The sequence below is a fragment of the Triturus cristatus genome, chromosome 3_2 (assembly GCF_964204655.1).
Source record: "Triturus cristatus chromosome 3_2, aTriCri1.1, whole genome shotgun sequence".
NCBI lineage: Eukaryota > Metazoa > Chordata > Amphibia > Caudata > Salamandridae > Triturus > Triturus cristatus.
This window is the reverse complement of record NC_140584.1, coordinates 825,820,262-825,838,279: the sequence shown is the minus strand read 5'-3', so window position 1 is coordinate 825,838,279 and position 18,018 is coordinate 825,820,262. Positions and strand designations below refer to the sequence as shown.

The 18,018-nt window shown below is 46.0% G+C and overlaps 1 protein-coding gene across 2 annotated transcripts in view; it reads left to right on the top strand.

Annotated features, from left to right (window-relative positions):
- NAGPA (N-acetylglucosamine-1-phosphodiester alpha-N-acetylglucosaminidase) overlaps positions 1-18,018 on the top strand; it is a 128,153-nt gene that overhangs the window by 89,651 nt on the left and 20,484 nt on the right. For both annotated transcript variants that reach the window (XM_085649045.1, XM_085649046.1), the window contains 2 exons: positions 14,486-14,533; positions 15,856-15,984. In XM_085649045.1, the coding sequence (XP_085505171.1) occupies positions 14,486-14,533; positions 15,856-15,984 (177 nt within the window). The remainder of the gene's footprint in view (positions 1-14,485; positions 14,534-15,855; positions 15,985-18,018) is intronic.

Below are 18,018 nucleotides of genomic sequence, written 5' to 3'. Positions count from 1 at the left end.
CTTTCATAGGCCTCACTTCATATTGTAGGCAGTGGATCCCTCAGTATGCATTTCTAGCGAAACCACTCATTCAATTGACAACACAGGAGGCAGCCACATCGACTGTTCTCCCTTGGACTCAGGAACATACACAAGCTTTTGAAAGCCTAAAGAAAGCCTTATGCCAAGCACCTGTTTTAGCAACACCATGTTACAATAAACAGTTTACACTCTTCGTTACAGAACGCGAAGGTACTGCCTTGTCAGTACTCACACAGGAACAAGCAGGATCACACAAACCATGTGCTTATTTTTCCAGTACATTAGATCCCGTAGCTCAGGCTTTGCCTGCGTGCCTGAAATCAGTGGCAGCAACAGCTTTAGCAATCAGACAAAGCGATGCCATAGTATTAGGACATCCATTGACAGTACAAGTACCACATGCAGTAGAGGTTCTCTTGAACCGCACACAAACACAACACTTGACTATAGCACGACTCACTGGTTACGAATTAACATTGTTTCAGCCACATATAGAAATCAGACGTTGTAGTACATTGAATCCTGCCACACTGTTACCAATAAATGGAACAGACCCACTAGCACATGATTGTATTGAAGTTATCACTATCACGACGAAACCCAGACAAGATTTGACAGACGTCCCATTGTCAGACCCAGACCTAGCGTTGTATGTAGATGGTTCATGTATGAGAACAGGTACAGGAGAGCTAGGGGCCGCTTACGCAGTCACAACAGACACTGAAATCATTGAAACAAATTGCATAAATACCTTGTCAGCTCAAGCCGCAGAGCTCATCGCTCTGACACAAGCCTGTATTCAAGCCACAAATAAAAAAGTCAACATATACACTGATTCACGTTATGCATTCGGAGTTGTACATGACTTCGGCGTGCTGTGACGAGAGAGAGGTTATTTAACTTCTCACGGTGCCCACATTCAGCACGGACCCCTTATTCATGCCTTATTAGATGCAATACATCTACCCACTGCAATATCAATTATGAAATGTAAAGCTCATACGAAAGTTACTGATATCATTTCTCAAGGCAATGATCTAGCTGACAGAACAGCTAAACAGACTGCTCAAACTCAAACATCCGACATGACAAAGACAATAGTCCCGACACCAACACATTGCATGATGGTTAAGGATCCCGCTCTTGACGTAATCGACATACAGACACATGCTACACCAGACGAAATAAAGAAATGGACTGAATTAGGAGGGATCCAAACGGATCAAGGATGGATGACGAAGGAAAAATCTGTGTGGTTCCTTCCTGATTCAATGGTCCAAGTCGTTATTAACACTGTACATAGTCCAGCACATCTAGGAGAAAAAGCTATGCTAGACAGCATTCAACACATTTGGTTCAACAAACATTTACGAGCAGCAGCTAAACAAAAAGTCCGTACCTGTATGATCTGTTGTCAGTTTAACCCAGGTAAAAGCATTCCCGTAGAACAGGGTGGATTTCAGCCTCCTGATCACCCTTTTGAAGTCCTCCAGATGGATTATATCCAGATGGAACGATGTCGAGGATTCAAATATGTTCTCGTAGTTGTCTGTGCTCTTTCCCGTTGGACAGAGGCATACCCGGTTTCAGATTACACTGCCCCGACTACTGCCAAACAGTTAGTTCGAGAATTCTTCCCACGGTACGGTTTACCACGTGTTGTCTACTCAGATAACGGCCAGCCGTTCTCATCCGAACTAATGAAACACGTTTCACTTTTGTTAGGCTATCAGTGGAAATTTCACTGTGTCCGACACCCCGAGGCAGCAGGTCTCGTGGAACGACATAACCAGACCCTGAAAATTAGATTGTCCAAAATTTGTAGAGAGAAAGGTGTCGACTGGGTAGTAGCCTTACCCGTTGCACTCTTTTACATGAGAATGGTAGCACACTCTCGAACAGGGCTATCCCCGTATGAAGTGATCTTCGGTAGACCACCAAATATGTGGGGGACGCCTATACCACGCAAAATAACTGATATTGACTGTAATATGCTGACAGATTACTTGGCTTCCTTGATGTCTGCACTACAATCTTGTCGTTCACAGGTAGCTGCAGCCTTTCCCGACCACACCGAGGTGAAACCCCATGACGTAATTCCAGGGGATTTAGTTCTAGTGAGGAACTTTGATCGGAAGTCTCAGCTGGATCCTAGGTGGAAGTCGCCTCAACTCGTATTGCTAACGACGAGGACAGCCGTAAAGATCGAAGGACGAAAAGGCTGGATACATTCGAGTCATATCAAGAAATTTCATGGACTACCGTCAGACGTAAACGACACACCTTGCGTGTCTTCCCCGATTGACTCTAAACTTCCTTTGGTTGAACTGAATAACATTGAACAATACAAACTAAAACTTTGGTCTAGCAAGTCAGGCAATTTGATTGTTTAAGTCCTCTCCAAGGTGAATCGGTCGAATTTGTCTCTGACATGTATCCCTTAGACCTGTATAGAGAAAGAAACAGAAGGATAAAGTTGAAACGACATGCGTACTGTAAATCACTGCGTAGTCATTGCACAGTGACGTTATTAATTTTGTTTTTCCTAAGTCTTTTAATAATTACTGCAAGTATATTGTTACACATATATTATCCTATTTCTAGACCTGTTTATAATGTTACTACTGAACATTCTTTTAGTGAATTACCTCCGCATGAATTGTCTTATAGATTTGCGCTGCGCAATAACACTTTTATTAGTATGTTACATCATTCCCATCAGGTTAGCAATGCTACAAACTGTTGGATATGTGGCCGACTCCCTCCCTATCAGAACTATAAAGGTATTTTACCTCTCTTTCCATACCCGTTCACACACAACGGCTCCTGTGGAGCATGGTTTAGTTTAATTAATTCCCTAGATTCGAATTCTGCAGTTTACCAGAATAACTGGGTATGGGGAAATCTGAACTTAGTTTTGCTCAAAGTCTGTCACCCTAACAAGGAGGGACTTCCCAAAAGAACAGGAACTGATCTAGAAAATGAAGTATATGGATTAGGTAATTTTACGCTTAATCTCATGATCCTGAATGTCGAATCCGAAGCTACTCCAATTTTGCCCGCCATGTCAGTATTTCCAGTAAAAGGTGAATTATGTGTAAGAAAGAATGGTTCCATACATATGGGCCATAGTAGATGCACCACTGTAATAGAATTTAGTGATCAAGGCAAGTCTACATTTAGAGCTTCCCGCCATTCCTACTTCATATGTGGTCAGACGGCATACATACGTTTGCCACTAGATTGGGATGGTACCTGCTACATCGGATTCCTTTTGCCACCTGTTTTCCTAGCTCCTCCTGATTATCACAGAAACACTCGTTTAGTACACAATAGAGAAAGGAGAGATCTCCCAATAGTCGATTACACTGAGACCGCATGGGAAAAATACACAGATTTCAATAAAGGTCTCTTTCCCTATATAGGTACAGTTACCAATAGTAAGCTGATACGTAGATTAACTAGAACCCTTGAAGCAGTAGTGAACGAAACTATTTCCGCCTTAGGCAATTTAACAGAAGAGCAGTCTGCTATGCGGATTGTTGTGCTTCAAAATCGTCTTGTCCTTGACGTCATCCTGGCCGATAGGGGCGGAGCTTGTAGGGTCATCGGATCAAGTTGTTGCATTTTCATACCAGAAAATTCGCCATCTGTATATAAAGCCATAACTCGCCTTCATAAGATTGTAAGCCAGATACACCAGAATCCAGGCACCTGGACTTGGTCCGGTTGGTTTTGGAGTGTATTATCTACCTTTGGATGGAAGGTCCTATCCTTCCTAGGTATTGGCTTCCTCATATTATTCAGTTGCTGTCTATGTCTACAATGTGGACCAGCGATCTGTGGTCTGTGTGCCACATCGTGTATCCCACCACCAAGATTTCATTCATCACGGAAGAAGAAAGAAGAACAAATGATGTTATATGAACAGATCGATGGATTGATGAAGATTGATATCTCTTAACGGGCAAGTAGGGGACAAGGAGGGAATGTGGAAATATGGATTTTTATGATCAGTTATGTCCCCTATCTTGGACCCCAACGGTTTCATGTATAAATCACAAGTACATGTATGTTCCCTCCAGTTCCAGTTATGAAGACGCAAACACATGTGCGTCCACCGCCAACATGTCCTCTTTCAGATCCGCCATGAATGGGCCGGATATTCCATTCCTAAGTATGAAAGGCCACCGGCTTTATATGGTTCACTTATGCCATTTTACAGTCCAGGCGAGTAGGCCCTGATTCTGCCATCAAGCCTTTTCTTGCCTTCTGCCTCTGAAAGCTCCAGTCTGAGCTCGCATCTGTATCCATGAACTTTGTCCTACTCTCTGCGCGGCTAACGGTGCCTGACATCAGCCTGTTGCCTGCCAAAAACTGTATTTCACCTTCGAGATTATCTGCTCCGCTCCCTACCCAATGCATTCCTGTCTAGTAGTTTAAGTAAACATTCTTCCAGATACCGAGCAAAAGGCCCGGCTTCTCTGTCATTATGCAAGTAATTCATAGCCCTGTTACTATGGAAGATTTCTGCCCCCGCATCTAGTGTAGACACTTAGACGCTTGTACACGCACTAACAGTCAGTATAGTCAGTATAGAATAAGATTCTACTCTAAGAGACTTCTCTTTTGGATAACATAGTTCTCTAAACATAGGATGTTAGATATGATTTGGGATTAGGTTGACTTGACCCTCCAGACTTCTGTCGCCACATGTAGAGCTAAATGTCAAGTCCCCTTCACCCCCTAGTTGCACGTCAATCACACGTCATGCTGCTGCGCGCGCATTTCTGCCAAGTATTTCTGCTGACATTGCGAAATTCTTTCATGGAACCACCCTATTATGACATCATACCTGATGACGTTCTTTAGTTACACCCAGTTACACCCACTTTTGCTACGCATGTATGTTTTATCTTTACTATCAATTGTTACGCCTCCTCCATCTGTTTCACTGTAATGCCTATTGTATAAAAATGATTACTTGTCAATAAAGTAGGGTCTTCACTTCCTGAACCTTCGTGGTGATGGAATATGGAGCTCCTCAATTTAAATTGATTCTGGAATAAAGCCCGTTCCGAACCTCTAATACCACGGATTCTGCCTCTTATTTTACTGAGCTATTGTTATAGATTTTCCGCATCAAATTAAGTTCCGGTAATTAAATTATTTACCACAATTCAGTAGGGCAATAATTTCAAGATGTCATCCCTAAGTCCGGGTCCAGTAGCCCTTATACTTGAAAGATTGGTTGGTCATGGAACACAAGGAACACAAGGATGTTTCATCTACCAAGTTATCTCTGACCGCAGGTGCTACTTGAGGTCCTCGGTGGAGGCCTAAGACTTTATTGTCCTCTGGTTCACATTGATGACAGCCCCACAGTGTTTATGAAGGTGATGGCAGTCACAGCAGCCTAGCTGTAAAAGTCTTGAATCCATGTATGCCTGTACTTGGATGACTGGCTGATGAAGGTGGAGTCCCCAAAGCTGATCAAGGAACCCCCCCCATCAGACAATGACTCCCCTCCACAACCTGGGGTTTGCCATCAATGTACAGAAGTCTCCAATCACTCCCAAACAGAGGCTGATTTTTATTTCAGCAATACTAAACACAACCATTATTAAAGCCTTCCCTTTTTCTTAGAGGTTCATAGTTATTTGGGCAATCATTCCAATGTCTCTGACTAAAGCTTGAATTCTGGGGCAGCAGGACTTGCACCTGTTAGACCTCACGTTCTTGTGCATCCTTGTGGTGCCTCATGTCCAATGGTGAATGATGGCCCCCAACTCGTGTCTAAGGCGGCAGTAGCTGCAAACCAAGAAAGTCTTATGGCTCCAGTGTGGATTTTACAGCCTCTATACAGATGTGCACTTGAGGATGGACTCCTGCTTTCTAAGCAGTCCCCCATTCTGCTTTGTTTGTTCACTCTGACTCGGTTTATTGTTCCTCATTGGGGTTGAACCTTGTTTTGACTTTATTGATGGCAGCTCCATTCGAGCCAATTCACATTTGTCAAGTTCGACTCTGAAGACAGTTTTGTTGGTGGTAATTACTTCCGCTCGCTAGGTCTGAGAACTTCAGGCCATATAAGCTTGACCACCCTTCACAATTTTCTGCCTGATTCAGTTGGTTCTTTATATCTTACCCAAATTGATTTCTGCACTCCATTGGCCCAGGCTATTACTCTTCCATATCCCTATCCTTCTCCATATCCTACCAAGGACAAGGAAAGTCTGGATATGCTGAACCTAATGCATACCGCGTTGTAGTTCAACCTCACAGGACCATCTTTGTGGGCTTTGTTGAAGCTAAAATGGGCAAGGCTGTGACTAATGACACTATTCCGTGTGAGTTAATTTTTTGTATTGCGAAAAACATGACTTGGCTCTAAGGGAGGGCATTTGTGCTCATTCCACCAGGGCCATGGCTGTTTCCATGGCTCTTTTCTGAGGTGTCACGATTTCTGACATCTGCCAGGCAGCTACTCGGTTGTCATGTTATTGGTGGCTAAGTGGTCGTCAATGCATACGTTTGCAAAACACTGCTGCCTCAGGCATGCAGTAACCATACTTTGCCCAATGAGTGTTGCATGATTTCCTCGGCTACTTTTCACTAATCATTCCCTATGTCTTGGGAGGTACTGCTTTGGGACTCATCTAAAGGTGAGGAATCTGTGTATAGATTCTTCCATCAGAATAAAAGTTACTTACCTTTGGTAACAATATGTTCGAGGCATATGAGCTGCAGATTACACACTTGTGCATAGATCGCCATCTGGTGTTGGGCCCGGATGTTTGCAGTTTGTTTTTCCTCTTGGAAAGTCTTTGGAAGTCACGAGTTCGGTGACTCCTCCCTTGGATCGTATTGCGCATGGGCTTCGGCTCCATCCTCAGATTGTTTTTTTCCGCCATCGGGCTCGGATGTAATCTTCGCGCTCCCGGTTCCGAACAGCTTCCAGTTCGACGATCGACACGCAATCCTCACCCCAATTTGCGGTATTGTTTAGAACGCGATCTCCCCACTCGACGCGACTTCTCATCGGCACAGACCTTCGGTTCCAGTCGTCGACGGCGGCCTTCGGGCCTACCCAAGCTCCGGTCCTGGCTAATGGAAAGGACTCCATTTAAAAAGTGCCCTCGATGTGGGTCCAAATTCCCCCACACCGATCTCCACGAGGTATGCAATCTTTGCCTCTCCCCTGAACACGAGGCTCGAGACTGTCCGGCGTGAACGTCCTTCCGGTCCAAAAAGACTTTTCGAGACCGAAGAGCCAGAAGAACCATGGCACACTCCTCGACAACGATTCCGGACTACATCTTTGGAGAAGGCGTCGACGCTCCAGAACAGCCTCACACCGACGAGGGACTCGTCACCTCCTCCGAAGCCGACGACTCAGATGTGGAGGACATCACTCCGGCACAGAGGGTCATGAGTACTAATCTACCCCCCCCCCCCCCCCCCCACACCCTCGCTGGCACCGAAAAAGGCTTCGGTCACGCCTTCACCTCCGGGCCTAGGCAAGACCAGAGACCCTGCTTTACACACCGCACCTTCGGGCCCGGTAAAGAAGCCAAGTAAGCCTTTCGGCGGCTCGGGCTCGAGCCAGCCCACCGTCGGTGCCGATAAACACTTTTTCGGCACCGAAAAAGAAACCGGCCTCCATCTCGACACCGAGCCCCACACCGAAACACTCGGGGTCGAAACCCAGCTCTTCGGTACCGACACCATCTTCGGTACCGACCAAAGCACACAAGGCCACCTGCACCGACACTTCGAAGCCGAAACCCATCTCGGGGGCCTACCAAACAACCTGAGTTTCCTAAGCATCGTTCCAAACAACGAACCGGCACAGAAAAACATAAGAAACCAACGGCCCCAACGCCTTTGGCGCCGACGGACCAACCAACCTCACCAGAACTTTTTACACCGGATCCCTTACAAAAAACATTAACCAAGGATCCCAAAACTGGACATTTAATGCTCTCTATCAAAAAGAGACAATTGGAGAAACCGGCTCCGCCTCCACCTCCAAAGAGGAAGGACTCTGCTACCTCCCCTTTCAGACTACCTTCCCCACCTCCACCGCCGCCTCCACCTTCTCCTCCTCCACCTCCTCCACCCCCACTTCATCATTCCCCAACTCCATCTCCGGATGATGATGATCAGGGGGATCCATATGACGACATAGGGGATACACCCCAAGATCTACCTACAGGGGACCCCACCCCCACAGGATCCCCAGACCCAGGGGACGATTATAATATCCCTTATGTCCCTAACGTCCCACAAGACGATCTTTACCCTTCCAGACCTTCTCCACCAGAAGACTCATTGGGGTTCAACCACCTATTGCAAAGGATGGCACACTATCACAGGGTAGATCTACATACTGACCCCGTGGAGGAGGATTTCCTCCTCGATACATTCGACACCACACATAAGACCACCTCCATATTGCCCATGCTCAAAGGAGTTATAAAGCATGCGCCAGAGGTCTTTAAGGACCCAGTCAGAGCCAGGGTCATTAACCCGTGCATCGAGAAGAAATATAAATCTGTCCCTACAGATCCCTCCTACATTAGAGGGCCTGCGCCACTAGATTCTCTAGTAGTCTCCACCGCACGTAAAAGGGCCAACTCCCAGGCATCAGGCGAAGTACCACCACCTGACAAAGAGTCTAAACTCTTGGACGCATCAGGCAAGCGTACTGCATCCCAAGCTGCCAACATATGGCGTATCGCCAATACACAGGCGCTACTCGCCAGATATGACAGGGCCCATTATGACGAATTGGAAGCCATAATGAACCATCTCCCTGATAAATATAAAGCTAGGGTCAACGAACTCATTCAGGAGGGCAAAACCATTACTAATACCTCCATACGTTGTGCCTTAGACGCAGCAGACACAGCCTCTAGGGCTATCAATACTAGTGTCCTCCTCCGTCGCCATGCCTGGCTAAAGATATCAGGTTTTAAACCGGAGGTACAAGCCTCCATCCTCAACCATCCCTTTGACCAGGAACATCTGTTTGGCCCCAAAATGGATGACGACCTGGAGAAAATGAAAAAGGACACGGACATGGCAAAATCCATGGAAGCCTTACAATCTCACCCTCCCAGACGCTCCTTTCGCTGCTCTTCCTTTCGGAGCACATCCAGAGGCTACTCCTCCGACTCCGCTTCTACTACATACAAATCCCCTACTCAGTCCACGTTTACAAGGGGTTACCAAAGAGGCGGCTACAGGGGCAGCAATAACAAAGGCAGAGGCAAAACAAATACCGCCCGCTCTGCCACCGCGCCTCCCCAATGACTTCCCTTCACTTCCCCCAGACCATCCCACTCCGGTCGGGGGCAGACTCCAACATTTCCTTCTGGTCTGGACTACCATCACCTCAGACAAATGGGTAACACAAATAATTTGGTCAGGCTACTGCCTAGAACTAACATCTACCCCGCCCAAACATTCCACCCAGACAACGCCCAATGTCATCAGAACATCTACGGCTACTCAAGCAGGAGGTAATCTCCCTCCTAGACAAGGAGGCAATAGAACATGTTCCAACCAACCAACAAAATATGGGGGTCTACTCCCTGTATTTTCTCATACCAAAAAGGGACGAAACTCTATGGCCCATCCTAGACCTTCGGCCCCTAAACACATACATACATTCAGACCACTTTCATATGGTAACGCTTCAGCAGGTACTCCCGCTACTTTCTCAAAACGACTTCCTCACCACTTTGGACCTAAATGATGCTTACTTCCACATTCCAGTGCACAAGGCTCACAGGAAGTACCTCAGATTTGTAGTGGACGGCCACCACTACCAATTCAAAGTGCTCCCGTTCGGAGTCACAACCGCACCACGAGTATTCACCAAGTGGCTAGCAGTGGTGGCAGCACATCTGCGAAGACAACACATTCACGTCTTCCCTTACCTAGACGACTGGCTAATAAAAGCCAGTTCATACAATCAGTGTGTACAACACACACACACCACCATCCAGCTACTTCATCAGCTGGGCTTCACGGTAAACCACAAAGTCCCATCTCCACCCATCCCACATAAAACAATATCTAGGTGCCACTATATACACCTCAAAAGCGCTCGCCTACCCCAATCCTGCTAGGATTGCAAGCATCCAGGCTCTGCGCGCAAAATTTATAGCACAACACCCCCTCCAGCTCGGGTGTTCATTCAACTAATAGGGATGATGGCCTCTTGTATGTTCATAGTACCTCACGCAAGACTCCAGATGCGTCCTCTTCAAGAGTGCTTGGCACACCAATGGAACCAGGCCCAGGGTCAATTAACAGATCTGGTGTTGGTAGACGGTCGTACCCATCGCTCTCTGCAGTGGTGTACTACCACAAACCTTTCCAAAGGTCGACCGTTCCTGGACCCGGTTCCACAGGTAGTACTAACAACAGACGCATCGCTCTCCAGCTGGGGAGCTCATCTATTACATCTCACCATGCAGGGCAAGTGGTCACCTCAACAGAAGCTACTCCATATCAATCATCTGGAGTTACTAGCGATCTTCCTAGCCCTAAAATCCTTTCAGACATAAAATTTTGGGCAAAGCAGTCCTGATCCGCACAGACAACATGACAGCCATGTATTATATTCAAAAACAAGGCGGGACACACTCTCCACAGCTCTCTAAATTAGCACAGAACATATGGAGATTGGCCATACCCCAGAAAATCTTTCTTCTAGCCCAGCAAGTCCCAGGAGTACAAAACACTATAGCAGATCTACTCAGCAGACAAACACAACAACTCCACGAGTGGGAACTTCCCCCATACTTTCAAATGTGGGGGCATCCACAGATAGACCTCTTCGCCACCCACGAAAACAAAAAATGCCCAAGCTTCGCCGCCAGATACCCACACCCATTGTCCAAAGGCAATGCGATATGGATGAACTGGTCAGGCAGATTTGCGTACGCTTTTCCGCCTCTCCCACTAATTCCATTAGTAGTGCGCAAACTACAACAGCACTCCCTCACACTAATATTAGTAGCGCCAACTTGGGCCAGACAACCGTGGTACACCACACTACAGGAACTATCGGTAGTACCACATCAAAAATTACGCCTCTCTCCACACCTCTTAACCCAGAACCATGGAGAGATCAGACACCCGGACCCAGCTCAGCTCAACCTTGCGATCTGGCTCCTGAAATCCTAGAATTCGGGTACCTAAATCTTCCTCCTGACTGTATGAACGTCATCAAAGAAGCTAGGCGCCCTACCACTAGAGCGTGCTACGCCGCCAAGTGGAAACGTTTTGTTATCTATTGTCATAACAACACCATCAATCCACTAGATGTGTCCATTCAACACATCATAGGCTACTTACTCCACCTACAAAGGTGCAATCTAGCTTATACGTCCATACGACTACACCTCGCAGCCATAGCAGCTTACCCTCAAAACAGGCAACATCTCTCACTCTTTCGTGTACCTGCCATTAAAGCCTTCATGGAAGGCCTTAAAAGAATAATTCCCCCCAGAGTGCCACCCTCACCTGTGTGGAACCTAAATATTGTTCTCACCAGACTAATGGGACTTCCTTTTGAACCCCTACACAAATGTGAACTTCAATTCCTAACATGGAAAACCGCTTTTCTTGTAGCCATCACTTCCCTCAGAAGGGTCAGTGAGATACAAGCATTTACTATTCAAAAACCTTTTCTACAAATGCACCATAATAAGGTGGTTCTACGTACCAACCCAAAATTCCTCCCCAAAAGTCATTTCTCCTTTTCACCTAAACCAATCTGTAGAACTACCAGTATTCATCTCGCAACCACAAACTGTTGCAGAAAGAGCTCTTCACACACTAGATGTCAAACGAGCCTTACTCTACTACATCGAGAGAACACAACCTTTCCGTAAGACCAAACAACTGTTTGTCTCTTTCTCTCCACCACACAAGGGCAACCCCATCTCCAAGTCAGGGATAGCTAGGTGGATTGTCAAATGTATTAAAATTTGCTACCATAAAGCAAAACGAACGCTACCTGTTCCCCCTAAAGCCCACTCTACACGTAAAATAGGGGCTTCAATGGCTTTTCTAGGGAACATCCCATTAGATGATATCTGCAAAGCAGATACATGGTTTACACCGCACACTTTCACCAAACACTATTGTGTAGATGTGCAAACTAAGCAACAAGCTAGTGTGGGCCAGGCTGTACTCAAAACATTATTTCAAACCACTGCAACAGATACGGGTGGTCGCCGCTAACGGTGGGTACTGCTATATAATCTATGCACAAGTGTGTAATCTGCAGCTCATATGCCTCGAACGGAATATGCTACTTACCAGTATGCATCTGTTCTTGGCATGTAGAGCTGCAGATCTACACATGCCCACCCGCCTCCCCGGCTACCTGTATCTCTTCCAGCTTATCTTATTTAGATAACACACACATGGTTATCTTCACTGTTATTACTACGCTCCATCTTTCCCTGCTGGCGGAAAACAATCTGAGGATGGAGCCGAAGCCCATGCGCAATACGGTCCAAGGGAGGAGTCACCGAACTCGTGACTTCCAAAGACTTTCCAAGAGGAAAATACAAACTGCTAACATCCGGGCCCAACACCAGATGGCGATCTATGCACAAGTGTGTAGATCTGCAGCTCTACATGCCAAGAACAGATGCATACTGGTAAGTAGCATATTCATTATGGTGGATTCATAATCTTCATGCAGATTCATCACTTCTGCCCTCGACGAGCTAGCGCTGTGATTAAAAAGGTTCCAAGATATGTAAATACGTTATAGGCTGTATTTGTTGTAGTTGTAGCTCTCACTTCCTCTCCGCACATCTTGGATATCAGAAACTGACGACAGTGCGTGGGTTGGCACATAATACACTGCAATGATATAAAGTCCTCAGGCACAATCACTGGGGGGCCATGAGACCCCCACCTGGCCATTGATGGGAAAATATTTTCCAGACCAATCTGAAGCCTGGAAGGAGTATTCATAAGGTGAGTAGTCTGCAGCAAGATTATATAGCCACCAGAAATATTGCTACCAAAGATAGGTAACTTTCTACTGTGTACCATCACTGGGATAACAGTTGGTGCTGCAGTTCAAGTGAATAGGATTAATAGGGTAGTGTGTTGGGCTCAGTAATGAAATGGCAGCCAGTTGGTGCCAGGGCACTTCTGAAGAGCTGTGTGAAGCTCCATATTTTGATATAGTTGGGTGTGCAGCAGGTTAGGCTTAAAGTATGCTGGCAGAGCTGATTGTGGGTTTCTGTATTGTTGCAGGAATTCTGCTCAAGAACAGAACTATGCTTTGAATCCTAGAATATTGGCATGTAGGGACTGAATCGCCATACCACCTCAGTATCTATAACCCGAATCTGACTAGCTATAGTGCCTCACTCGCCCTCTTAACCTTACCAGAGAATTGGCACCCCAGAACACAACACTCTCAACCTTTCTCAGGGATCGTGGTAACAGGACACACCCTTTTGCTTGCTCATTCGTGCTCGTCCACATTAATATAAACAAGAGACACAAAGGAAGATTCGAATATTTATTCAAACTATCGTGTCCTAAAATGCAGTATTCGTGCCACAATTAGAAACCAAATGCATATTAGAAGTACTGTCAGCATGTTCAATAAAACATATATCATAAAAAGCCCTGTCATTTTATAAGACAGAATATCCTTACTCACTCCCTTCTACTGAAGCTAAATGATTATCTCCATGTCTGGGATTAGTGGCAGACCCTGTACCTTAGCATACACGAATGGCCATTTTACATCTCAGTTGATGTAGCAATCTCGTCTCAGCACCCTCGCTCAGTGAGTGTGCTTTCTCAAGCTCTTGTGCTCAGTTATATGACAAAATGTGTGTGCTCACAAACATAAGCTGCGTTCTCGTATTATGTCTAGGTGCTAGTGTCTAACCAGAGAGAATAACAAGGGGCATTGTTGTTTGACCTTGTCTAGCGTGTTCAGACTAAATCCCAGGAAAAGAACACAATGTGAAAACATATGCTGGTTCCGTGTGAAAGTACAATGTGGCACACAGCCAATGTGTCTACATAGAAACAAGTGCTAAAGAGAATTCGACCTACAATGTGCACACTTGGGCTAAAATAGGGAAAACCACAACGGGCCATGTGGAACACATGACAGTTAGTATCAGAAGTGCTTCTGTGGGAAAGGATTGGGATACACCAACAACCTCACTTCTATGATCCACTATTAGAATGACTGTTGTGCTGCAAATGTGGATTGTGGTGAGCTGAGGGGAGGGTTTCCCTTTATTGGTTTAGTTGGGGCTGCCATTTAGTTGAGATTGACCTGCATTGACGGAATGTTTACACAGTTATCTATATTGATATTGTTTCCTTACACTTCACACTTTAGGAGAGAACTTATCAGATCAATGAGTTGGAGCATCTTTTTTTCTCTCATTAGATGGATGTCTTTGTGATGCCGGCTGGACAGGCAGCAACTGCAGTGAAGGTACTTTGACTCAGTGTAATCATCTGTGTGGATTCTTTGCCCTGTGCTGCCTGGAGTAATCCTATTGATGTCAGCTTTGGCCCAGTGATGACTGGAGTTTCATGCTAAAGGAGTATCCCTAGCCAATGTCTTCGCTTCTGACTACATCTGTTAATTTACTTCCTTTTAGTGTGCAATTCCAATTTTTCATCATGCATGCTTTTGCTGATATGAAGGTGTGTGAGGGTGAAGTGTTGCATATATTACAGTTGTCTGGATGTTATAACACACAGGCTCTTACCACTGTGGAATGCTTAACAGTGGGCAAGAACCACAACACCTTATGTAGCAGTTAAAGCTGTTGAATATCAGGACGTCAGTCGTTTAGCACATCAGTGTTGAAGAGCAAACTGTTGTGTCTGTGGAACCAGAGGAATTGATGTAGGCGTTACTATTGTTTCTTCAGACGTTAATAGTGCAGGTCTAATACTGATTCTCTGGCTCCTTACATCACTTGCAAACCTTTGTCAAGGTAGGCAAGTTATGGTCAACCGCAGTGCTGTCCACTGAGGTTTGAAAAAAAGAGGATGAAGAGACAAAGCTAATATGTCTGGCAAATATCAAGCCTTTGAAAGGGATCCAGCTGCTGCTTCCCTCCATTCTCCTCACACCTATATTGTGCTGCTTCCTCTGCAGTTTGAGATGTAATGGCAAGTGGTAGCATGTTGCACTGATGAGATTCACTAGCGTACTACTTCAGGTTGTTCAGAATTCGGCGGCAAGGCTACTTACGGGCACCAGTCACCGCTTATCAGCCAGATCCGCATTAAAAACCCTCCACTGGCTTCCGGTGAAAGAGCGGGTCCATTTTAAGTCATTGTGTATGGCACATAAAATCATCCATGGGAAAAGCCCTCCCATTTTAGAAAACATGGTAATGCCCTACAAGTCCTCTCTAAACCTTCGCTCTAACGACCAGAATCTTGCAGTGATTCCAAGAATCAACAGATCCCGCTCTGGTGGCCGTCTTTTTTCACTGAATGTATCCAAATTGTGGAATTCTCTTCCTTCATCCTTTCGTCAAGAGCCCAGTCTCCTTGTGTTCCGGAAGAAGCTAAAAACATGGCTCTTTCCGAGAAAGTAGAGATCGTAGATTAGCTAATGGTTCCTTTATTATCCCCTGTGGTTATCTTCCCTGAGCGCTGGGATGCTTTCGAGTAGCCATGCGCTATATAAGAGCGTTTTCAATTCAATTCAATTCAATACTATAAAGCTACTTCATAGCTACCCTCGCACGCAGTGGTTTGCTAAACCTGACATCCTTTTCTTCTGTTCCTTTGCAGTGTGTGCCTTTGGTTTCTATGGTGATGGTTGCACCAGAAAATGCCTTTGTCAGAATGGAGGAACCTGTGATTTTGTCCATGGCTCATGTTCATGCCCACCTGGATTCCAAGGATTGTTCTGTGAACAAGGTACATTTCTGGGTGTGTTGTTCACCTGATTTACCAGAGTTCATTTTTGAAGGAAGGATGAGGGGCGTCACACTAACAAAAGGAGAAACCAAACCTGTATGAAGATGTGCCTTTTATATTTTATTTATAATATTGAGAGTCTTTTGCCTTTCAGTGGTTTAGGAGCTCTTAGTCGACGACAAGTTGAAAGAGGGACCAAACCAGAGTGGTAGTGGGGTGTCCAGCCTACAGCAAGAGGGGTATTTTCGATTTATTAAAAAGGTGTGATTTCAGAACTTTGAAGTACTTTCATAAGACCTTCTCGGGGCTGAGCACCAAAGAAGGGCATGCTTTGCTACCAGACCTTATCACCAATCCTGTCCATAAATGTTGTCTTGTATCATCTAGAACAATAACTTATTTTGAGAGGCTGACATTATGCATTCAGTATGATAGTAAGGCATAGTTTATCTATGTAGTCCTGGTTGTGCATGTATTTATTTACAGGGCATAGGAAATTGCTATATTATTCGGCTTTCTGTTTAATAAGCAGTCTTGAGACCTCTTGGCGTGTGTTGGCATTTGTGTTCTGGTTGTGCTATTTCAGGTTGAGAATTAGGCAGGCTACATAATTGTTTTTTGTAGCTTATTTCTTGCTTTGGATGGGGCCATCATAAACTACACTGCATTAGTCAATCCGGTTAAGGGGATTATGAGGAATAGAACAGCCCGCCGGAGAGTAGGTGAAGTAAATTTCAATATCACAATGGTATGACAGGTGGGAGATCATGTTTCTTGTCACATCGTTGATCTGTGGAACAAACAATGGCACTCCACCGCAAGATCAAGAAGATCTATGACAGCTTCCCAAAGCAAGGCTCACCCACCCCACCCGCAACCACCACACCCAATGGTTCCAGCCCCCTGCAGACCTTGACCAGCTGGACTACTCTCACCTCAGACGACACCTTCAGGATCATGAAGACCATCCACTCCGGAGCCCCCTTGGATCCCTGCCCTCACCACATATTCAACAGTGCCTACACCTCCACCGCACCCAAACTCTGCCACACCATCAACTGCCCCATCGAGTCCGCAACTTTCCACGAAGACTGGAAGCATGTAGAGATCAACCCCCTGCTGAAGAAACCTTCTGCCGACCTTACGGACCTCAAAAACTACAGGCCCGTCTCTTTGCTCCCCTTCCCATCCAAAGTCATTGAGAAAGCGATCGATGCGCAACTCTCCGAGTTTGTTGAAATGAACATCATCCTAGACCTCTCCCAATCAGGCTTCAGAAGCAAACACATCAGGCTTCAGAAGCAACCACAGCACTGAAACCACTCTGCTCGCTGCTACAGGCAACATCCGCACCTCCCCAGCCGAGGCGAGACTGCAGCCCTCATTCTCCTGGACTTCTCTGCAGCCTTCGACACCATCTCCCAACACACCCTCTGCGCAAGACTCAGCAACGCTGGCTTCCACGACAAAGCCCTAGAATGGATCCACTCCTTCCTCACCGGCCGAACGCAGAGAGTCAGACTTTCACTGTTCAAATCAGAACCCACAGAGATCAGCTGCGGAATGCTTCAGGAACCCTCCCTGAGCCCCACTCTCTACAAGATCTACATGGCTCGCCTGCAGCCATCGTCTGAAGTCACAGACTCAACATAGTCTCCTACGCTGATGACACCGGGCTGATTCTCTCCCTCATAGACGAACCCACTGCTGCCAAGATTAACTTCCACAACGGGATGAAGGCAGTGGACACCTGGATGAAGGACAGCTGCCTCAAGCTTAACTCAGACAAGACTGAAGTCCTCATCCTGGGTTCCTCCCCCTCCACCTGGGATGACTCTTGGTGGCCCGCAGCGCTCTCAATCACACCCACGGACCATGAATGAAACCTTGGCATCATCCTGGACTCCACTTTCTCAGTGAACCGCCAAATCAATGCCGTCTTGTCCTCCTGCTTCCACAATCTCTGCCTCCATTGTAAGATCTTCAAGTGGATCCTCACCGAGTCCAGGAAACCGATCACCCATGCACTCATCA